This window comes from Scardinius erythrophthalmus (assembly GCF_964197995.2).
Source record: "Scardinius erythrophthalmus genome assembly, chromosome: 8".
NCBI classification, from domain to species: Eukaryota; Metazoa; Chordata; class Actinopteri; order Cypriniformes; family Leuciscidae; genus Scardinius; species Scardinius erythrophthalmus.
The window spans coordinates 49778661-49803134 of record NC_138228.1 but is presented as its reverse complement, the minus strand read 5'-3'; the positions used below and the strand labels follow the sequence as shown (position 1 = coordinate 49803134).

The 24474-nt window shown below is 39.0% G+C and overlaps 1 protein-coding gene across 1 annotated transcript; it reads right to left on the bottom strand.

The window, feature by feature from the left end:
* Positions 1 to 294: 294 nt before the first annotated feature.
* LOC308694569 (uncharacterized protein) lies at positions 295 to 24474 on the bottom strand. The gene is made up of 7 exons (XM_081372168.1): positions 24347 to 24474; positions 24213 to 24242; positions 16050 to 16222; positions 2716 to 3137; positions 1085 to 1184; positions 744 to 996; positions 295 to 645 (listed from the first exon to the last, which is right to left on the bottom strand). The coding sequence occupies exons 3-7, from the start codon at positions 16191 to 16193 to the stop codon at positions 548 to 550; spliced, it is 1017 nt and encodes a 338-aa protein (XP_081228294.1). The 5' UTR covers positions 16194 to 16222; positions 24213 to 24242; positions 24347 to 24474; the 3' UTR covers positions 295 to 547.

Sequence of the window (24474 nt, the reverse complement as noted above, 5' to 3'; positions counted from 1 at the left end):
TTAAAAAATGTATTGAAAATGATTCTCATTAATGAAAGAGGCCTACATTTTGGTCTGTTCATCATACGAATCCTATAGTCAGTGCACAAGTTAGGCACTATATTTATGATACTATATGGTGAATATTTGTTTTGGTCCATTTTGGTCCTCAACAGCCCCTGGTTACTGTCTGCTTTCATTATATCATATGAAAAAGAACAGTGTAAACATTCTGATAAATCTCTCCATTTTTATTCCTTCATATGGGTTTGGAAAAACATGAGGGTGAATAAATGCCAGAATTGTCATTCTTTACTGAACTACTGATTTCTTTATTGTTAATAAAAGTATCATTTTATGAAATTACATAACGTTGTTATACTTTTATAGTCAAAATTAAAAGAATGGAAGAGGTGTTGATGTATTTCTTGATGCTATCACAAAATTTGTGAATGAGAGTAAAAGTATTAAGTACGTTGTCCTACAATAAGTGCTTTTACTATGACTAAAGGGTATATAAAGAAACATTGTAGCGGTGGTTAAAAAAGATCAAATAAGATGATTTTGATTAGTCAGTGATGAACTGCTCAACAAAGTTCTCCATGACCTGAAGAAGCAGCACAGCAAATGACACAGCAACTACCCAGAATGCACCTCTTTCCAGAGCTGAAACAGAGAAGAACAAACAGACTTTGATATGTGCTGTGTCAGGTTTTGAACACTGGTATGTGCACTATACTGATATTAGCGTGTAAAACACTTACTGTGAGAAGTAGAGGCTGCTGCGACCTGGCTAGTGGAGGGCTGAGCAACTGGTTTAGCAGTTTGGATTGGTTTAGCGGTTGTAGTGCTGGTTTCTGTGGCTTTTATGAGTCTAACAGGCCCTGAACGGATAGAGTAGTTGTGGGTCAGAATGTTGTTAACTAAAGTCTTGTCTGTCATTTCCGTACATGGATCAGGACATCTCTGGGTTTGTTTGGTGGTAACACAAAGTTGCACTAGGCACTCAACATACATCTAGACAGACAAATGAACAGAGTTTAACAACAGACATGCAAGAAGGATCCATATCAAGCATATTGAGAACACAGGTAATGAAACATACAGTGTCTCCCATTACACTCAGAGAACTGAGATCCAAGCGGTAAATTCGAACAGTCGAAGTTGACGTCAAGATCTCAAAGGTTCCGTTTCCAGTTGCACAGCTGAAAGACAGAGAGCTGGGTGAACAGATTTATGATGGAAAGAGAAAGGCATGAAAAAAAAACATGAAGTACATGAAACAAGATGAGAGATTTAAGGGAGAGGCTATTGAATCTGAATTATATTCATTTGAGATTCCACCAATTATAATCACAAAAACTACTGAGTAAGAATTAGAGGTGCCCTGAATCTTTATGTCTATAAAATAAACTATAATTTAGCTTTCTACAATGACACTTTAATATCTATGTTACAATCATGTGTTTATTATATTGTGTTTCTTAGAGATTGAGACTGAGGGCCCTATTTTAACGATCTGAAACACAAGTATCAAACGTGAAACGCAAGTAACTTTGTGGGCGGATCTTGACGCAAATCTAAAATGTGTTGGTCTGAAGTTGCTTCATTACTCATAGGTGTGGTTTGGGCGTAACGTGAAATAAACCAATCAGAGCGACATCTCACATTCCCTTTAAGAGCAGGCGCGCTTGTTCCATGGCGGATTGCTATTATAACGGCGGATTTGCCAGGAGCGGTTCACAGCCGAGGAGACCGGCGTTCTCGTCAGGGCCGTAAAACACAGAGAAGTGACATCGGGGATGGAGAAACATACCCAGATTAGCTTTGGTTAAACAGGCGTATAATAATTTTGGTAAATGTGTAAGCTAGATTTATGTCTATTTTCTCACATCTTCATGGACACCACAATGATTTCCCTCGTGTGGAATATTTTTCCTTGTAATTATGTATGGTTTGCAAAAATGGCAACTGCTGCGTCTGTGTGTAGATGAGAGAAGCAAAGTGTATGCGCGTTGTGCTCACGCTACACTATGGCCAAACATGCACCCTTAAAATAGCCTCTGAACGCAAATGGTTTTCTGGAACTGCAAAATAGCACCAGGGAACGTTTGCGCCGGAACACGCTTCCTCTTTTCATTCAACTGCCTCCGGGAGCGCAAGTTCATTCCCTAATTTACCGACATGCATCTGTGGAGGGAAAAGTCAAAATAGGGTGCAAAATAGGAATGATACATGCGTTGGTGTACAAAGTCAATTGCGCTGAGTGCAAGATAGGGCCCTGAGACTGAATGCCATCAGTGTAAGTCAATGTAAATGAGATTAAGGGGGATATCATCAAAACTGCACATCTATCTCTCCTCAACAAGCCACATTATTTTTAATATTCATATCTATAGCACAAATGGCACAGGACAGGAAACATGTCAGTGTTTTGGGTGGAAGAAGAAAATGAGTGAGTGCTGCTGGTCCAGGTGCTGCCACATTGCTAGGGTGGTTGCCAGGGTGTTGCTATGCAGTTGCAAAAGGTTTCTAAGTGTGTTTTTTAGTGTGCTGCTATGTGCCTTTTAGGGGTATTGTGGGTGGTTGCATACAGGCCCAAACTAAGTCCTTATGATATTTTTTGGGTCACTCATTCAGAGAACTTGTTAAAATTACCAACACTAATAACTATTAGCAGTAGAGGTAGTTTGCGTAACAGACTCAGTCTTTGTCAGGGCTAATGTTGATACTAACCCGTGGTTTAGCAGAGGTCGTGTGTTTACAAAGTCTTGTGTGTCTGACTCAACACAACGGCCCACCATGAGCTCAGCACGGTCCAGTGAGCAGTTGGAAAACACATGCAGGTCCAGCATCTCCATCCTGCCTGTAGACCGCAGCTCTTGAGCCGCACGCGCCGGTCGCAAACTGCGCATGCGTGGCAGACGCGTCTCAGCGGCCATAGGGCCCTCTCCAGGGAAGTGGAACTCAATCCAGAAGGACACTGCACCAAACGTCTCCACGTCTGAAGGTATGGAGATTTTAAAAGCTGGAGCTTTGGCTTGTTGGACGGGAATCCGGCAGGCGAGTGGGAGAATGAGAGTGGCAACACGGCTTATAGTGGAGTTAGGATTGATGCTGCGTAAAGTGTTGGTGTACAGCAATTCTGAACCTAAATGCTGAAAAATATCAAAGATGACATACCAATGAAATCAAATGAAATTAAAATGAAATATTTAAAAGAAGCACCACTCACACCTTATGTCGTTCCTATAATTTCTTTATATCTCATCATTCTTTAAGATTTTAATTTCTCTGTTGTACTCCAAGAAATATATAAACATATATTTTTTGTTAATTTGTTTTTCTGTCATTTTTTCTTTTAAATTTATTTCGTATAATAGTACTGGGCATTTACCTGGTGATATTTCTTTGGTTGTTCAATGTCCATTTAGAATGTGGGCCGTTTTGATTGACAGACCTACATTTTAAGTTCACTGTTTGCGCTCATATACTGACGATATTTTGTGATAAAATGTAATTGTCAGGATTATGTTTTGTTTCGGTTTGGTTCTGTTCCTGTTCCCTGTCATATTAAGTTGACCTAGTTGCGGAGGTGTGACGACTTCCGGCTCTGCTTTCGACTGGGGCTGGCATGGGTCGCTGAAGCTGAAGTTGGCCTGGGTCGCGAAGCTGGCCTAGGTCGTGAAGCTAGCCTGGGTCGCTAAAGCTGAAGCTGGCCTGGGTCGCTCCTGGGTTGTGAAGCTGGCCTGCGAAGCTGGCCTAGGTCGTGAAGCTAGCCTGGGTCGCTAAAGCTGAAACTGGCCTGGGTCGCTCCTGGGTTGTGAAGCTGGCCTGGGTCGCTGAAGCTGGCCTGGGTCGCTGCTGGATCATGAAGCTGGCCTGGGTCGCTGAAGCTGGACTGGGTCACTGAGGCTGGCCTGGGTCGTGAAGCTGGCCTGGGTCGTTGGGGCCATTTTGGTGTGACTAAAGGCAGTGGTGGAGCTGGCTCTTTTAGGCAAGAAGTGACGCATATCCTACAATGACTTCTGGGCCTCGATGTAACGCTCCGCAAAGCCACCTACCATGGAGCCGAATAGTGGGAGTGGGAGTGTCAAATCATCCTCATTTATATAGCGCTTTTAACAATGTAGATTGTTTCAAAGCAGCTTGACAGAGATAAACGTATAATTTATGGTAACTGTTTATGGTAAGAGATTGTTTTGTCTTTATAGCGGTTCTTTAATAAAGTTATTTTCCAGCTAAAGTTAGTTTTGATTGATTCGTTTCCGTCGCAACGATCATTTGTTATTAAATTAGGAGCCGCTAGGACGACACCATTCTCTCTACACAGACTTTAAATACGAACCTGTGATAAACGCTGATGGCGTTCACATGCGCATTAAGAATTGGTTCTATAGTTATGTGCGTTTGGATATAAGTGCGCAGGTTTGGAATTCCCTACAAACCAAGCCTAAATAAAGTACTTTACTTATAAATTTTGATACAGAATTTTATTTTATTTTGTCACTTCGGGGTAGGTACGTGAAACGGATTTCCCGACGACGCTTTATCTGTAGAGTAGTAAAGGGATCCTCCGTAGGGAGAGACTAGTTGGCACTTCAGCACTGCGTTGTCATCGGGTCCAGGCAAAGGTCCTTCATCAGATCTGGATATGGCTTGGATCCGGCAGGCTGCAGGAAAACCTTGGGATAAACAGAGAGAATCTGTGCGTAGCGTAGACGCCATTCTTCTCATGATGTAACGAGTACATCAGGATTTATGGGAAGTGTTCCCGGTTCCGGCTGACCTAATCTATGCAGCCTAACATTGAATTATAGAAGTCTATAATGTGTTATGTCTATGCTAGGTCAAAGAGATGTGTTTTTAGTGTAGCTTTGAACTGACAGAGTGTGTCTGCTTCCCGGACAATGTTAGGAAGACTGTTCCAAAGTTTTGGTGCTAAATAGGAGAAGGATCTACCCCCAGCAGTCGATTTTGATATTCTAGGTATTATCAACTGGCCGGAATTTTGAGATTGCAATAGACGTGAAGGACTATAATGCGTTAAGAGCTCGCTCAAGCACTGCGGAGCTAAAGCATTTAGTGCTTTGTAAGTAATCAACAATACTTTAAAATGTATACAACGTTTAATAGGGAGCCAGTGAAGTGTTGACAGAACTGGGCTAATATGGTCATACTTCCTGGTTCTGGTAAGAACTCGAGCTGCTGCGTTTTGGACCAGCTGTAGTTTGTTTATTAAGCGTGCAGGGCAACCACCCTGTAGAGCATTACAATAATCTAGCCTTGAGGTCATGAACGCATTTGTCAATGAGAGCATATGGCGTAATTTAGATATATTTTTAAGATGGAAAAATGCGGTTTTACAGATACTAGACACGTGACTTTCAAATGAAAGATTGGTATCAAAGAGCGCACACACACACACACACATACACACACACACACACACACACACACACACACACACACACACACACACCCAGGTTCCTAACCGACGACGAAGACTTGACAGAGCTGCCATCAAGTGTTAGACAGTATTTTTTGTCCAATAATTAGAATCTCTGTTTTTTTTTCAGAGTTAAGTAGTAGGAAGTTACTAGTCATCCAGTTTTTTATATCAGTTATGCATTCCGTTAATTTTGTGAATTGGTAAGTTTCGTCAGGGCATGAAGAAATATAGAGCTGAGTATCGTCGGCATAACAGTGAAAACTAATGGCATGCTTCCTAATGATATCTCCTAATGGTAGCATGTACAGAGTGAACAGCAGCGGTCCTAGTACTGAGCCTTGTGGTACGCCATACTGAACTTGTGATCGATAAGACATCTCTTCATTTACTACTACAAACTGATAACGGTCAGATAAGTATGATTTAAACCATGCTAGTGCAATTCCATTAATGCCAACATCATTTTCGATTCTATTTAAAAGAATATTGTGGTCGATAGTGTCAAATGCAGCACTAAGATCGAGTAACACTAATAGAGAGATACAACAAGCTCTCTTAAGGGCCCGAGTGTGCTCGTTGTACCACGGCGTTGGACTATCTTCTTTAATCTTCTTTAAGTGCAAAAGAGCAACTGTGTCTAAAGTTCTGGAAAAGAGAGAGTTCAAAGTTTCTGTTGCAATATCGAGTTCTTCTAAGCTATCCGGGATGCTGAGATGATGAAACTGATCAGGAAGATTATTAATAAAGCAATCTTTAGTGGCAGAAGTGATAGGTCTAACATATTTGTAACACGGAGTCGGCTTTGCAGCCTTGGCTAAATGAAGTTTACACGAGACTAGATAATGATCTGAGATGTCATCGCTCTGCTGCAGAATTTCAACGGCATCAACATCCATTCTGTGATAATATTAGATATAGAGTATGATTATGAGAATTAGTAGGTCCTGACACGTGTTGTCTAACTCCAGTTCAGAATGTCTTTAAATGCCAATGTCAATGCATCTTTTTCGTTATCTACATGTATATTAAAATCACCAACAATTAGTACTTTATCTGCAGCCAATACTAACTCTGATAGAAAAAAGGGCAGTCAAGGACTTAGGGCAGTCAAGGACTAGGGCAGTCAAGGACTTTAGGGCAGTCAAGGACTAGTGGTTAGGGAGTTGGACTAGTAACCCAAAGGTTGCTGGTTCGATTCCAGAACCGGTGGGAAATGACTGAAGTGCCCTTGAGCAAGGCACCCAACCCCTAATCGCTCCCCGGGCGCCACACAAAGGCTGCCCGCTGCTCTGGGTGTGTGTATCCACGTTTGCAGTGTGTGTGTGTGTTAACTACTCACTACTCTGCTCCTAATGTGTGTGCATTAACTTGGATGGGTTAAATGCAGAGGTCAAATTCCAAGTATGGGTTACCATACTTGGCCGTCAAAATAAAAAAATAAAAAAATCAGCAAATTCTTTGATAAAGTCTGTATGTTGCCCTGGTGGCCTGTATACAGTAGCCAGCACAAATGTTAAAGCAACAACATGGAACTTTTCCTCAGCGGTCGCCCTACAGGTTGGAAGCGGAATTGTCCATTACCGCTGTCGTAAAATGATTTACGGTTACTGTATATGAAGCATGTAGGCTTCTTTTCATATGGGCAATGATAATATTATTAATCTTCCTCCTTTTATAATTTATACATATTTAGTAGACTAAACATTTTAACTCAAACATTTGCGATTTGCATGTCGATTACAATGCTCAAATCTGAACGAGAATAATAGCGATAGCATCCTAACCATCTAAAACTAACGCATGTTAGTGTTTACTAGCTACCAGATTGATAATTCGCTCATCTACTAGCTGATTCATGAAGATAAATAAATGGAGGACCAGATAGTTTCCGTAACGTAGCCAGGCAGACAACAGATTAGAAAAACTAAAGATAGTATGCAAGCAATTTACAGTTACTTACTAGTTCAACAGCATGACGGCCAAGTCAGCATCGGTCTGGTAACACTCCTCCTCCATAAGCTAACGCCAGCGAGCAAACGCTCGACCAATATTGATCCTCGTCCTGCCTTTCAGTTTATCACTCTCCCTTTTCCTCTTCCGACTCTACTCCGACAAAACCTTGGACTTCTTACGTTTCGCTGCTGCTTCAGCCATGACGAAAACAGACGCACGAAAACAAACGCGCTGGTTGGCCACATTTGAGGAAGTGTTGGGCGAAGTGACGTATGCCGTAAAGCAGTCGAATTTTGTAGTTCTTTTTGAGCGCAGGTTACTACCCGCACCCCGAAGTTACATAGTGCCAGTAAAAGCGATACAGACCCCGTCAGGCTCTGGCAGACGTCTCATTCAACCTATTGTAAGTCGATGTACCATCACAAGGGTCTTGGAAATATATTATGAAGGTTGAAAAGTTACATGTTGTTGCTTTAAATGTGATTTATCATTTACACTAGATAGTGTTACATTTAGCAACAACACTTCAAAAGAATTATATTTAAAACAAGACTTCTCAATAATTCTGAAGATATTACTATAAATTACAGCAAATCCACCCCCTTTGCCTTTCAGACGAGGTTCATGTTTATAACAGTAATGTTACGGGGTGGACTCATTTAAAGTAATGTAATCGTTTGGTTTTAGCCAGGTTTCTGTCAAACACAGCACATTTAGATTATAGTCTTTAATCATATCATTAACAATAAGTGCTTTTGGAGTAAGGGATCGAATATTCAGCAACCCAAGCTTTAGCATTTGCACCTATTGTATCCGTTCGCGTTCTTATTCTTCTTCTTCTTCTTCTTCTTCTTCTTCTTCTTCTTCCGCTCTTGGAGTCTATGGCAGCCCATAGAACCGATTGCGGGAAAGTTGTTTTGGTTTGACATTCTGATAGAGCACAGTTCCAACATTAAATACACAAATTTTGGTGTTTCTAAGTCATTCCCTCTAGCGCCACCACCTGTCCAAAGTTTCACTTTTATTTTGCTAATAACTTTTGAACCGTAAGGCCAATCAGCGAAATCCTTTTTCTTCTGATTCCTGAGCTCATGACGATTCGATTGCACCCTATATCGTCATTTTCCGTCATAAAAACATGGCCGCCATTTTGAATTTTCCTAAAAAGGTACTTTTTCGAACTCGTCCTAGACGGTTTGTCCGATTTGCACGAAAATTGAATCGGATCATCTTCAGGCAGGGGTGACAAAAAGTTATTAAAATCTTGTTGATTCGTCAAACCGTTTTCGATAAACGCTCGAACAAATTTTACGTAGCGCTTGCAAAAACAGTCGTAAGGCTGTATCTCCGCAACGGTTTATCGTATTCAGACCAAACTTGGTACATGTACTCACAAGCATGACCTGAGGCTACATGCTGCGTTTCGGCACAGCGCCACCTACAGGTCCGGAGATATGAAAAATGGCTATTTTTGCTTATAACTTCTGAACAGTTTGTCCAAAAATCATAAAATTGGTCTTGATAGATTCAGGGCGTCATGCCGAGTCGACTGATATCCAATTTTGCCATATCGGCCAATTTGACTGTCGGCCATTTTGAATTTTGTGCTAAAATGCTGTATTTTAACAACGCATGAACGGATTGTTACGAAACTTGGTATGGGTCATCAGCACGATGTCCTGAAGGAGTGTGAGAAGTTTCGAAACAGCGCCACCTAGTGGTGAATTTTTTTTTTCAAATGCTTATAACTTTTGGTGTGATCGACTTATTTTCACGAAACTCATCTCATTGGACTCCTGAATCGTTGCCGAGTCCAACGATACCAAACATGTTAGGTTTCGCCTAACGGTTTGTGTAGCATTGTGATTTAGCGCTTAAAAAACATTAGGCTATATCTTCGAAACCGTTTGTCCGATTGAGACGAAACCACCGTCAGAAGTTTGGAATCATAGCTTGTTAACTACATGTTAATACCCAAATGTGAAAATATTGATGTTTAGGGGTAGTAATATTCAATCAAAGTCATGTGTCAGTCATTTTTTACGTGTTTTTTCATATAAATGTCTATAACTCCGAAGCAAATTGAGATTTTTGCACCAAAATCGACACATATATGTATGGGCTCACTCTGAGGACACATAAAAAAAATGGTGGGACTGAGCCTCTTGGTGGCGCTATAATAGAACAAAACATGAAATTCCCATTGACTTCAATGCAGTTTTGTGAAATAAAATGCTATACTTAACAAATGCATTGGTGTAATATTACGAAACTCAGAATGTGCCATAAGCACCATCCCCTGAAGGTACCCAACATATTTAGAGACAGCGCCACCTAGTGGTCAAAAGTTATAACAACATTTCCAACACTGCTAATAACTTTTGAATACATCGGCCTATGTAAATGCCACTGGTATTAATAGATTCCTTGGGTCAAGCCGAGAACATAGATACCAAATTTTCCTTATTTGGTCAAACTTCTTGTCCGCCATCTTGATTTTCATTCAAAACCTACTTTTTCGAACTCCTCCTAGACCGTTTGTCCGATTTTCACCAAAATCGAATCGTATCATCTCCAGACCGTGCCGACTAAAAGTTATGGATTTCGTGTCGATAGACGAAACCGTTTTCGTATAGCGCAGCAACAAAGTTGAGGCATGATGCTAATAGCACTAATTAAGGCTTTATCTCTGCAATGCCTTGACATATTGACACCAAACTTTGTATGTGTCATTGTAACTTCACTCTGACCACATCACATCAGTTTTGTAACTGCGCCACCTATTGGTCGAAAGTGATAATCCATCAAATCATATTTTTAATTATTGTTTCTATGATTTTTCAGGCATTTTGCCAAAAATCCTCTTTAAATGTCTTTAATTGCTCATTGTTGCAGTTGGTCTGACACTTTCAGACATGTTGGCATGTCTTGTCGTCTTATTCTGCTTGGCCCCGGTAATGGCTGCTTGCAGCTATATTTATTAGGGGCCAAGCACCGAAGGTGCGGAGGCACCTATTGTATCTGTTCCCGTTCTTATTCTTCTTCTTCTTCTTCTTCCGCCATGGGAGTCTATGGCAGCCCATAGAACCGATTGCGGGAAAGTTGTTTTGGTTTGACATTCTGATAGAGGACAGTCCCAACATTAAATACACCAATTTTTGTGTTTCTAAGTCATTCCCTCTAGCGCCACCACCTGTCCAAAGTTTCACTTTTATCTTGCTAATAACTTTTGAACCGTAAGGCCAATCAACAAAATTCTTTTTTCCTCTGATTCCTGAGCTCATGCCGATTCAATTGCACCCTATGACGTCATTTTCCGTCATATAAATATGGCTGCCATTTTGAATTTTCTGAAAAAGCTACTTTTTCGAACTCGTCCTAGACGGTTTGTCCGATTTGCACGAAAATTGAACCAGATCATCTTCAGGCAGTGCTGATCAAAAGTTATGGAATTCAAATTGATTCTTCAAACCGTTTTCGATAAACGCACGAATACATTTTACGTAGCCCTAGCAAAAACAGTCGTAAGGCTGTATCTCCGCAACGGTTTATCGTATTCAGACCAAACTTGGTACATGTACTCACAAGCATGACCTGAGGCTACATGCTGCGTTTCGGCGCAGCGCCACCTACTGGTCCGGAGATATGAAAAATGGCTATTTTTGCTTATAACTTCTGAACAGTTTGTCCAAAAATCATAAAATTGGTCTTGATAGATTCAGGGCAACATGCCGAGTCGACTGATATCCAATTTTGCCATATCGGCCATTTTGACTGTCGGCCATTTTGAATTTTGTGCTAAAATGCTGTATTTTAACAACGCATCAATGGATTGTTACGAAACTTGGTATGGGTCATCAACACGATGTCCTGAAGGAGTGTGAGAAGTTTCGAAACAGCGCCACCTAGTGGTGAATTTTTTTTTCAAATGCTTATAACTTTGGGTGTGATCGACTTATTTTCACGAAACTCATCTCATTGGACTCCTGAATCGTTGCCGAGTCCAACGATACCAAACATGTTAGGTTTCGCCTAACAGTTTGTGTAGCGTTGTGATTTAGCGCTTAAAAAACATTAGGCTATATCTTCGAAACCGTTTGTCCGATCGAGACGAAACCACCGTCAGAAGTTTGGAATCATAGCTTGTTAACTGTATGCTAATACCCAAATGCGAAAATATTGATGTTTAGGGGTAGTAATATTCAATCAAAGTCATGTGTCAGTCATTTTTTACGTGTTTTTTCATATAAATGTCTATAACTCCGAAGCAAATTGAGATTTTTGCACCAAAATCGACACATATATGTATGGGCTCACTCTGAGGACACATAAAAAAAATGGTGGGACTGAGCCTCTTGGTGGCGCTATAATAGAACAAAACATGAAATTCCCATTGACTTCAATGCAGTTTTGTAAAATAAAATGCTATACTTAACAAATGCATTGGTGTAATATTACGAAACTCAGATTGTGTCATCAGCACCATCCCCTGAAGGCAACCAAAATATTTCAAGACAGCGCCACCTAGTGGTCAAAAGTTATAACAAAATTTCCAAAAAGGCTAATAACTTTTGAATAAATCTGGCTATTGAAATGCCACGGGTCTTAATAGATTCCTTGGGTCAAGCCGAGAACATAGATACCAAGTTTTCCTTATTTGGCCAAACTTCCTGTCCGCCATCTTGATTTTCATTCAAAACCTACTTTTTCGAACTCCTCCTAGACCGTTTGTCCGATTTTCACCAAAATCGAATCGTATCATCTCCAGACCGTGCCGACTAAAAGTCAAAACGACAAAACCGTTTTCGTATAGCGCAGCAGCAAAGTTGAGGCATGATGCTAATAGCACTATTCAGGCTTTATCTCTGCAATTCCTTGACATATTGACACCAAACTTTGTGTGTGTCATTGTCACTTCACTCTGACCACATCACATCAGTTTTGTAACTGCGCCACCTATTGGTCAAAAGTGATAATCCATTAAATCATATTTTTATTTACTGTTTCTCAGATTTTTCCGGCATTTTGCCTATAATCCTTTTTAAATGTCTTTAATTGCTCATTGTCGCAGTTGGTCTGACACTTTCAGCAACGTTGGCATGTCTTGTCATCTGATTGTGCTTGGCCCCGGTAATGGCTGCTTGCAGCTATATTTCTTCTTCTTCTTCTTCTTCTTCTTCTTCTTCTTCTTCTTCTTCTTCTTCTTCTTCCGCTCTTGGAGTCTATGGTAGCCCATAGAACCGATTGCGGGAAAGTTGTTTTGGTTTGACATTCTGATAGAGGACAGTCCCAACATTAAATACACCAATTTTTGTGTTTCTAAGTCATTCCCTCTAGCGCCACCACCTGTCCAAAGTTTCACTTTTATTTTGCTAATAACTTTTGAACCGTAAGGCCAATCAACAAAATTATTTTTTCCTCTGATTCCTGAGCTCATGCCGATTCGATTGCACCCTATGACGTCATTTTCCGTCATATAAATATGGCCGCCATTTTAAATTTTCTGAAAAAGCTACTTTTCCGAACTCGTCCTAGACGGTTTGTCCGATTTGCACGAAAATTGAACCAGATCATCTTTAGGCAGTGCTGACCAAAAGTTATGGAATTCAAATTGATTCGTCAAACCGTTTTCGATAAACGCACGAATACATTTTACGTAGCCCTAGCAAAAACAGTCGTAAGGCTGTATCTCCGCAACGGTTTATCGTATTCAGACCAAACTTGGTACATGTACTCACAAGCATGACCTGAGGCTACATGCTGCGTTTCGGTGCAGCGCCACCTACTGGTCCGGAGATATGAAAAATGGCTATTTTTGCTTATAACTTCTGAACAGTTTGTCCAAAAATCATAAAATTGGTCTTGATAGATTCAGGGCAACATGCCGAGTCGACTGATATCCAATTTTGCCATATCGGCCATTTTGACTGTCGGCCATTTTGAATTTTGTGCTAAAATGCTGTATTTTAACAACGCATGAACGGATTGTTACGAAACTTGGTATGGGTCATCAACACGATGTCCTGAAGGAGTGTGAGAAGTTTCGAAACAGCGCCACCTAGTGGTGAATTTTTTTTTCCAAATGCTTATAACTTTGGGTGTGATCGACTTATTTTCACGAAACTCATCTCATTGGACTCCTGAATCGTTGCCGATTCCAACGATACCAAACATGTTAGGTTTCGCCTAACGGTTTGTGTAGCGTTGTGATTTAGCGCTTAAAAAACATTAGGCTATATCTTCGAAACCGTTTGTCCGATCGAGACGAAACCACCGTCAGAAGTTTGGAATCATAGCTTGTTGACTAAATGCCAATGCCCAAATGCGAAAATATTGATGTTTAGGGGTAGTAATATTCAATCAAAGTCATGTGTCAGTCATTTTTTACGTGTTTTTTCATATAAATGTCTATAACTCCGAAGCAAATTGAGATTTTTGCACCAAAATCGACACATATATGTATGGGCTCACTCTGATGACACATAAAAAAAATGGTGGGACTGAGCCTCTTGGTGGCGCTATAATAGAACAAAACATGAAATTCCCATTGATTTCAATAGAGTTTTGTGAAATAAAATGCTATACTAAACAAATGCATTGGTGTAATATTACGAAACTCAGAATGTGCCTTCAGCACCATCCCCTGAAGGTACTCAAAATATTTCGAAAAGGCGCCACCTAGTGGTCAAAAGTTATAACAAAATTTCCAAAAAGGCGAATAACTTTTGAATAAATCTGGCTATTGAAATGCCACTGGTCTTAATAGAGTCCTTGGGTCAAGCCGAGACCATAGATACCAAGTTTTCCTTATTTGGCCGAACTTCCTGTCCGCCATCTTGATTTTCAGTCAAAACCTACTTTTTCGAACTCCTCCTAGACCGTTTGTCCGATTTTCACCAAAATTGAATCGTATCATCTCCAGACCGTGCCGACTAAAAGTTATGGATTTCTTGTCGATAGTCGAAACCATTTTCGTATAGCGCAGCAGCAAAGTTGAGGCATGATGCTAATAGCACTATTCAGGCTTTATCTCTGCAATGCCTTGACATATTAACACCAAACTTTGTATGTGTCATTGTCACTTCACTCTGACCACATCACATCAGTTTTGTAACTGCGCCACCTATTGGTCGAAAGTGATAATCCATAAAATCATATTTTTAATTATTGTTTCTATGATTTTTCAGGCATTTTGCATAAAATCCTCTTTAAAGTCTTTAATTGCTCATTGTCGCAGTTGGTCTGACACTTTCAGACATGTTGGCATGTCTTGTCATCTGATTGTGCTTGGCCCCGGTAATTGCTGCTTGCAGCTATATTTTGTATTATATCTGTTTTATTATTTGTTAAACATCAATTAAATTTTTACCCTTGAATGGGTTTAGGAGTTTTTTGTATGTTCTAATTCGGAGAACAGACACAGTCTCTATATGATGATAGCTAGGTGAAAGAGGCTCTATGTGATGGGATTTATGCCATGTCTTTGTGTGTTCCGGATGGACCTCTGGGAAGCACCGGGCTGGGCGCTGGTGGAGCTCTGGCTGCAGGACCCATTCATCGAGTCGGCTGCGGGGGGCTCTTCTGGAGCCTACCAGTCCAAGCTTAGCTCTTCAACAGCTTTAGTGAGTCCATGCGAGGCTGGCAGAGTCATCAGCGGAGTACACCAACAATTCACAATCAGAGGCGGCCAGGTTTGGCTTCTCGCGGTGTGGGCAGCTGGAATCCAGAAGCACCGCCTCAGCGTGGGTGAAGCCCAGGCAAGAGACGCACTCAGAGCTCATCCAGAGTGGGCTGGTGAACCGCAGGGGAAAACGCTTGGTCAGCTTACTTAAAGAACATTTAATTCGCTGCGAGACTCGTCGACGGCGGGAAGAGGCGAGTAGAGAGGCTTCAGTCTTCTTCGGAGCAGCGAGATGATCTTCGTGCTGAAGGAGAAAGATTCTCACGAGATCTGACATTTCTGTGGCCTATATAGGCAGCCGACCCCTTCCATTTCGTCGGGCTTAAATGCCATTTGTCTGTGCACTTGCACAGACGTGAATCAATCAGGCTTCAGGATTCGGAGAAAACAGGAGTTTTCCCCCATAAGCGTCCCACATAGACTGATGTTGTGATCACTGTGTTTAGAGTTTTGAAAAAGGTATCGAGAAATTGGTCTTAGTGATTGTAAAAAAACAGTATATTATAAACATCTTTCGCTTATACATTATGTGCATCTATCACATTGTTAACTTTTGACAGTTGCTACAGTGTGTTCATTATGTAATAAAGTTCTCCTAGAAATGTTCCTATTATGTTATGTGAAAAATATAACATTAAATTATGAACATTTTATTATATTAATTTAATACTTATTACATTATGTGCAGTTATTACATTATGAGTTGCAGCAAAAAAAAAAAAAAAAATTGTAACAACATGGTAGTGCGCAAATGATGGCAGATTTTTCATTTTTGGGAAAACCAAATAAAAAAATCCCAAGTTGGTTTAGAACTCTGACATGTTTTCATCCAACAGCTCAGTGCATTTAAAAAATATAAATGTACAAAGAAAACAATATACAGTATAAAATTAGATAAAGATAAACCCTAACCCTAACCATTATTGCTAGAAATACAAAGACACTAATAACTACATCTATCTACCAAGTGAGAACCTTTCCTACCATTCTCTTGGTTCCACAGCCCGTCAGAGAGAAGGTGGTGGTCACATGGGTTGTGTTGTAAAACACTGGGCATGCCGGATCATTTAGCTGGAGGGCAGAGACATGAAGATTCTCCAGGAAGGACATGGGCAGCACTAGAGACATCTGAAGCTCCCGCTCCTTGCATTTCAACTCTGACAGGCAAATAGACATGAGAAATATTCTTACATTTGGAACAAAATGAGGGTGAGTGTCACGGTGGGTTGCAGGAAGGCAGACGGAAATTAGGATAAAATTCCACAACGAAGGTTTATTAGTAATTATACACAGGACGACAGAACAGGTAGCAACACACACACTAAATAAGACTGAGATCAGACCAGGGGCCCGTTCTTCGTACGTTGCTTAAAACATCCAAGATCAAATTACACATCCAAGATGATATCATCGTGCTAATTATGATCTGGCTAATTAGGTTCTTCGAACACACCTGCCGGATATGATTAGTATAGCTGGATTGAGTTATCTGAGATAATTGCGCATTCATGCGAAGTTTAAAAGGGGATGTATCGATAGTAGAAACATTGATCAGCAACGCTGCTATTGGCTGCTCAGCGTGGCCAAAGAGCACGCTCAGTTTTTCTCCTCAGCAGAGCGAGATAGTCGAAGTTTATTCGGAATTTTAATGTTTAATCAAAACGCCAGGGAACACCTCAAAGTCTGCAAAAGCCAGGAGAGAGGGCTGGCAAAAAGTAGCAGACAATTTAAATCCGTTAGAAGTGGCCATGTTAGATGTTTTTATCACTTATTAGGCTATATTTTTGTATTTTAATAATTGCATAATTACTTTGTTCATTGTAATGTCAGAGTCACCACACTAGAACATGGGAACAAATAAAAGTGAAGTACAAAAATATTCTACATAATGATAATTTTTATTTAAATTTATAGTCTCTTCTATCAAAAGGCACTGTGAAATAAATGGTTGTCTGTTTATAAAAGCAACCAAGAAAAAGGCTGAGAAAAAAAGAAATAAAAGAAGAGACCTAATATCTTGATTTTTGCTGCATAAAATTAAGGCTGTATAGTCATTTTAACTGTTAAATCTTGAGTAATGATGAATTGCTTTGACTTGTGAAAGTGAAAACTGATAAACTTATGTGAATGTAAAAATATTTTGCCATGAGTTATTGATCACATTTTTCCCCGAGTGTAGTTCATTGTAATAACATTGTGTTTTCCTCTTTTGTGCACTTTTACATAATACACACTTGCATCTGTTCCCAAGAAAGTGGTGGCTGAAATATGTGCAGGAAGTGGACATTTTCTAACTTTCCAAAGGAAAGAAAGTATAAGACTTTGTAATGTCCATTTGTTTCCATTGCACTGGACAGTGAATAAAGCCTCTCAGATAACTGTCATATGGAGGAACTAGCCTACCTGCAAGAGCATAAATAACTTTACTTAATTTATACTTGTATGCTTTATGGCTGCAATATAAGTAGCAGGATTCCACATCTACAGAAAGGCCTACAGAAGAGTCTGCCCAGACAGAGGAGACATAGGCCTACAGGTGGGCAGTGAATAGCCAACTTTTCCTTTTTATTTGGTGCATGAGGCATGTGTCTAATATCTCTTGTTGCAGGCACTTGACCACTGCCTTTTCTTTACAAAGAACAATTGAAACTAGAAAAAAAAGTTTGTTGAGACAAACTTTAAGTTGGCTTGAGAAAGCCGGACCAGAGAGTTTGAAGAAGTTAAAAGTAGTAAGAAGTGTAAAGTAGTTAGAAGTTTAAAGTAGTTTGAAGTTTAAAGTAGTTTAATTTTTGATTAATAAATTAGTTAGAAAGAAAAAAGATTAGTTAGAAAGAAAAAGAAATAAAGATTAGTTAGAAAGAAAGAAATATTAGAAAAAAAGAAAGATTAGTTAGAAAGAAAAAGAAAGAAAGATTAGTTAGAAAGAAAGAGAAAGAAAGAGATTAGTACGAAAGAAGGATAAGTTAAAAAGAAAGATTAGTTAGAAAGATAGATTAGAAAGAAAGATTAGTGAGAAAGAAAGAGAAAGAAAGATTAGTTAGAAAGAAAAATAAAGAAAGATTAGTTAGAAAGAATGAGAAAGAAAGATAGATTAGTTAGAAAGAATGATAAGTTAAAAAGAAAGATTAGTTAGAAAGATAGATTAGAAAGTGTAGCGACAATGACTGACATGCGGTCACATGCTATTCAAATGAGTGTATCCTGTCTCCAAACACATCTTCTTTGTCCTTAGGAAGGCAGCTCTGTTTGTTAATTATCCCCTCTAAAACCCCCCAGCTCAGCGTGGACCCCTAGTGATTTTATGGCTGCGTGACAAGCCTCAAAGACATTCTCTGGAATGTCACACACACACACACTCTCTGGACTTTGAAACAGATATTCCCCCACATAACAAGCCACTAAACGTTGATATGTATTCCTATGTTTCTCAAAGTGTCGTCACTTGCCATAACGAAAACACTGACAACTTTATTGTGTGTTTAATCAAACTTTATTTGTGTGTAATTATGCATATAAATGTAACGTTATGTTTCCCCAATCTTTACCTGTCATAAATGATATCTCTGTAATCCTCTCCATCTCACGGAGACGAATCTTGACTGCAAAGTACAATAATATGCATTTGTTCCAGGAAATATCATATTTCTAAGTATGAACCCTTTCCCTCATAAGACATATGGTAAAAGGGGGCGTGTTTTTCTTCACACAAAGAAAACTTCTTCCCGCTACAGATCAGAAGTTTTGAAAGATATATTAGTTAGAAAGAAAGAAAGAAAGAAAGAAAGATAGTTAGAAAGAAAGATAGATGGATATTTAGAAAGAAAGAACGATGGATTGGTTTGTTAGAAAGAATGAAAGATGGATTAGGTAGAAAAAGAAATATGGATTAGTTAGAAAGAAAGAAAGATAGATTAGTTAAAATGAAAGAAAGATATATTAGTTAGAAAGAAAGAAAAAAAGAAAGAAAAAGAAAGAAAGAAAGAAAGAAAGAAAGAAAGAAAGAAAGAAAGAAAGAAAGATGGATTAGATAGAAAGATAGATTAGTTAGAAAGAAAGAAAGATGGATTGGTTAGTTAGAATGAAAGATGGATTGGTTAGTTAGAAAGAAAGATGAATTAGTTAAAAAAGAAAGAAAGAAAGAAAGAAAGAAAGAAAGAAAGAAAGAAAGAAAGAAAGAAGGAAAGAAAGAAAGAAAGAAAGAAAGAAAGAAAGAAAGAAAGAAAGAAAGAAAGAAAGAAAGATGGATTGTTAGTTAGAAAGAAAGATGGATTAGTTAAAAAAGAAAGAAAGAAAGAAAGAAAGAAAGAGAGAAAGAGATTAGTTAGAAAGAAAGAAAGAAAGAAAGATTAGATAGAAAGATAGATTAGTTAGAAAGAAAGAAAGATTAGTTAGAATGAAATAAATAAAGACATATTAGTTAGAAAGAAAGAGATTAGATAGAACGATAGATTAGAAAGAAAGAAAGAAAGAAAGAAAGAAAGAAAGAAAGAAAGAAAGAAAGAAAGAAAGAAAGAAAGAAAGAAAGAAAGAAAGAAAAAAGAAAGATAGATTAGTTAGAATGAAAGAAAGAAAGAAAGAAAGAAAGAAAGAAAGATAGATTAGTTAGAATGAAAGAAAGAAAGATATATTAGTAAGAAAGAAAGAAAGAAAGAAAGAAAGAAAGAAAGAAAAAAGAAAGATAGATTAGTTAGAATGAAAGAAAGAAAGATATATTAGTAAGAAAGAAAGAAAGATATATTAGTAAGAAAGAAAGAAAGAAAGAAAGAAAGAAAGAAAGATAGATAGATAGATAGATAGATAGATAGATAGATAGATAGATAGATAGATAGATAGATAGATAGATAGATAGATAGATAGATAGATAGATAGATAGATAGATAGATAGATCAAGTACATAGAATAGTAGTTTAATTGAGTCTAGGGTTTCAGAGAATTTAGATTTGAGTTTTTGGGTTGTGCACTAATGGGCCACCGTAGTCTTGGCTCAATTTGAGCAGTCTGCAATGAAAGTCTATGGGTTTTTTATGATTTTTAATATTAATTTTTAAGAAAACTGAAAGTCAAATCAGTCTGAAAAGATATAGCACACTAAGGGCCCTATTTTAACGATCTGAAACGCAAGTGGCAAAGCGCAAGTAACTTTGTGGGCGGGTCTTGGCGTTGTTGCTATTTTCCCGGCGGGATAAATGACTCCAGTCTTTGATTGCAAATCTAAAATGGGTTGGTCTGAAGTAGCTTCATTATTCATAGGTGTGGTTTGGGCTTAACGTGAAATAAACCAATCAGAGCGTCATCTCACATTCCCTTTAAGAGCAGACGCGCTGATCTATCTATCTATCTATCTATCTATCTATCTATCTATCTATCTATCTATCTATCTATCTATCTATCTATCTATCTATCTATCTATCGTAATAATGTATGATTTGCAAAAATGAAAACTGCTGCTTCTGTGTAGATGAGAGAATCAAAGTGTATGCGCGTTGTGCACACGCTACATTGATTATGGCCAAGCATGCGCCCTTAAAATAGCATATGAATAACATGCGCAACACGCCACTGACTTTAAACTCAAAACTTCAAGTCTTTGTTGGACTGTTTGAAGGAGCTTAAAGTTTGGCTATCGAACAATTTTCTTCAACTTAATGAAATAAAGTCTGAAATTACAATATTTGGCCCACCAAAATTCAAAGAGAAGATAGCCGACACCCTGGCTCCATTAGAAATGACGGTGAAAGATAGCGTGAGAAACCTTGGGGTAATAATTGACTCATCTCTAAGCTTTGATAAACAGATCAATTCTGTTGTAAAGAACAGTTTTTATCAGCTTAGATTGATTTCTAAGATAAAACCCCTTCTCAGTTATAAAGATTTGGAGATTGTTATTCATGTTTTTATTACTTCCAGACTGGACTACTGCAATTCTCTTTATGCAGGGATCCCCCAACGTCAACTATGTCGCCTGCAGTTGGTACAAAATGCCGCAGCCAGATTTCTGACTGGCACTAAAAAAAGGGACCACATTACTCCAGTACTATCTTATCTTCACTGGCTGCCGGTTCAGTACAGGATTGAATATAAGATTTTATTAATGGTTTTTAAAGCATTGCACAACAGGTCCCCAAAATACATTGTGGATCTTTTAGACTCTTACACAACAGGCAGGACATTAAGATCCACGAACCAATCTTTGCTGGCGGTCCCCTTTTCTAAAAAGAAGTCAAAGGGTGACCGAGCTTTTTCAGTTGTGGCTCCTAAGTTGTGGAACAGCCTCCTCCTCCATATCCGGCAAGCTCAATCAATAGACATGTTTAAGTCGCAGCTAAAAAGTTACCTTTTTAATTTAGCCTTTAGTTAAGGGTGGTGTACACTGTAGGTATACACTTTTACTTAGTTTTATTTCTTCCTACACACTGATCTCATTATGCAGGTGGGTGAGGGAGATGTTTAAGAGTGTGAAATATGCCTTCATCTGCTAGGCTTGATATGTTCTGTTTTTATATATGTATGTCTTTTTACTGTAACTGTGAAGCACTTTGGGCAAAAACGTTGCGGGTAAATGTGCTATAAAAACTATTTTTTCCTGGTTAGTGGCGCAATTGTTTTCTAAACCTGCAAAATATCATGAAGGAACGTTTGCGCCGGAACACGCCTCCTTTTCTGCGCTGAACCGCCCAGGGAGCGCAAGTTCATTCCCTAGTTTAGCGACGTGCCTCTGTGGAGGGAAAAGCGCGCTTTGCGCGGGTGCAAAATATGAATGATACATGCGTCGGCGTACAAAGTCAATTGCGCTGGGTGCAAGATAGGGCCCCATGTCAGAACAGTCTGAAGGTCTGACCCGAGTTTGGAGTATGTAGAGTTAAAGCTCTAGGAGGAGTTAGAGTCAGAAAATTTTGGGTAAGAAAAAGAATAATAATATTAAGTTTAAATACAATATCAGTTCTTTCTCAAGCCAACTTAATAAAACTCAAGGAACTAAGCATATTTGTCTTTTATTAAACATTTAATGAAAAGTGTTTTTTTTTTTTTTTTTTGGCAATGTTGTGTAATATGGCACATGCAACAACGTCACAGGCCCTGTCAGGTGTGCAACCCTCAGACTTCTCAGACACTGACATCTTCCCTTTAGTTAGCTGAAGTTCATTTCATTGTGTGCCCTTGTCCTGGCTAGAGCTGCATTGTAACTGGTTTGGGTCAGGGAATGGGGTCATAAAACACCTGTCTGCAGGAACATGTCATAATCACCTATGAAAAAATGCAGTTCTGTTAGGATCAGCATAAGTGTATGTAATACAGTGAGATTGATATTTAATTGTGGACTTTCCTTACCACTTTCAAATAATGTGCATAAATGTGAATCTCTGAAAATGCTTAAGTCATGCACAGATCCTGGCCATTTTGCTTTCACATTTGTGATATGGAAGATTTTAGTCAACTGCCTTTTTTTATTTGATATAATATTACTAATCTGGAATATTAAGAATCACAATAGTAACTGGGCTGCACATTTACATTGTGAACCCCCTTTCTGTTCACATAATCCCCTTCACTGAGGCCTTGATGGCAGTCTATGATCAGCCTATAGTCTATGGTACCAATCACGTTAGTGAAGCCTGAGTGACATATCTGTAATCAGCATGGTCATGATTGCATGATCTTCATAAATTATGATAGCCTAAAAAATAAACTGCTTTAAAAAAAAATGTTTTACAACATTGGGTCTTCAGTGGCTTGGAAATGCCACAAAAAAACTATAACTGTTTTTTAAACCTAAAAGCACCAGGTAAACTCCGAATGACACGACAGACAGCACTTTCCATCAAGGTCTCCGCATCTCCAATAGTGTAAAGGAAAGAGCCACTCGCAAATAATCATAGGGCAATGCAAACAGTTTGTGCTGTAGTTAAAGCCCGTCTCCGACAAGTCGAAAATAAATGTGCGTTTCCAACAATTTAATAATGTAAACGACAATCTTACGAGTCACGAGAAAAAATATATATCTCAGAAAGTGCACTATCGCGCTGCGCTGGACTTCCCACATCAGCTCCGCTTATGAAGCCGCAGTCTAATCCTGTTAACATGAAATAAGCCTGCTCTCGAACAGGTTTAAGCTTGCGCACCTGTTGTTATGACAGCAAGTCCAGGATGAGCGTTGAAGAACCAAACAATACAAGATCATGCCAAATCGCCAACAATCAAATCCAGCTTACTGAGTTAGCGACGTACAAAGAACAGGCCCCAGGACTGACAGAACTTAAATACAAACACAGATTACACTGATTAACAGAACACAGGTGAGACAGATGATGATGATTAACTAAAAACAGGTGATACGGCTGAACTAAATGACAGTAACCATGGATACGAAGGAGTGGCGGGAAAAGAACAAAGGAAGATATGTGACTACTGAAAATTCAAACAAACACTGACACGTGACAGTGAGACAGGCTTATAACAAGTGAGTGGACGTATAACAAGACAGGCCTGTGCTTTGACAAGTCATGCAGTTTTATACATATGAGACGGGTAGATTTGCTAGTGCATGGGTAAGTTTTCAGATTTTTGTGTCATAGATTTTGATGAGTTCAGGTTTTAGTCTTTGGTTCTGTTCAAATAAAATGTTGCATTTTTCTATGACAGAAAGAAAGCCGTGCACACGAATCAATAAAAAATAAAAACAGAATGCAAAAAGATTTAAGAAGGACCATCAATCCACTATGGAAACAATGAACATCATTTGCTGCAGGTCACATTTTTTATCTGTCAAAAATCTGAAATAGAGAGCACATCTGTAGTGTATTGTGACGTACAGTATACACTGATAAAAGCAGGACAGTGCAATATTATGTTTTGATTCCAGTGTTTTTTGCTGTGTGACAGTTTAGTGTCCATGTGCTCTTTAATGAAGGTGTAGTTGTTGATTGCCAATTTCCTTATGGATGTCTGTCAGTGTTACTGTACGTATTAGATAAGGAATACTACAACACCTGAGGTGTACAGTATTTACAAAACGACTGGAGTCTGTATTGAATAAAGCGCTATATAAATAAAGGTGACTTGACTTGACTTGCAGATTAAGCAGTAGGCTACAGGCTGAAACTATTGTGGAATATTACAGTGCTGCCATGCAAACAAATGAATTATTACCTGTTCCTGGAGGCAAAGGATCTGTTCGTGCTGAAAGAGAGTGATACTAGATTAATAAAGATTATAGGCATATGACCTCCTATCGCTAGTTTTTTAAAATACCACCAGGAAAACATGGAGTACATCAGCCTTACTTTGTTGTAGCCATATACACCTGATGCGAGACTGCAGGCTGTGAAACAAACAGAAGAGAGTTGTCAACCGTGAATTGGTTCTATGAAGTATTCAGGTTGACTCCATGATCTCCTTGCTACCTCTGAGT

Coding starts and splice junctions, on each gene's coding strand:
- LOC308694569 (XM_081372168.1), bottom strand. CDS start 16,193: ATGTCTCTAGTGCTGCCCATGTCCTTCCTGGAGAATCTTCATGTCTCT. Junction 1,185..2,715: donor CGACCTCTGCTAAACCACGG/GTTAGTATCAAC, acceptor TCTGTCTTTCAG/CTGTGCAACTGGAAACGGAA. Junction 646..743: donor AGCAGCCTCTACTTCTCACA/GTAAGTGTTTTA, acceptor TCTCTGTTTCAG/CTCTGGAAAGAGGTGCATTC.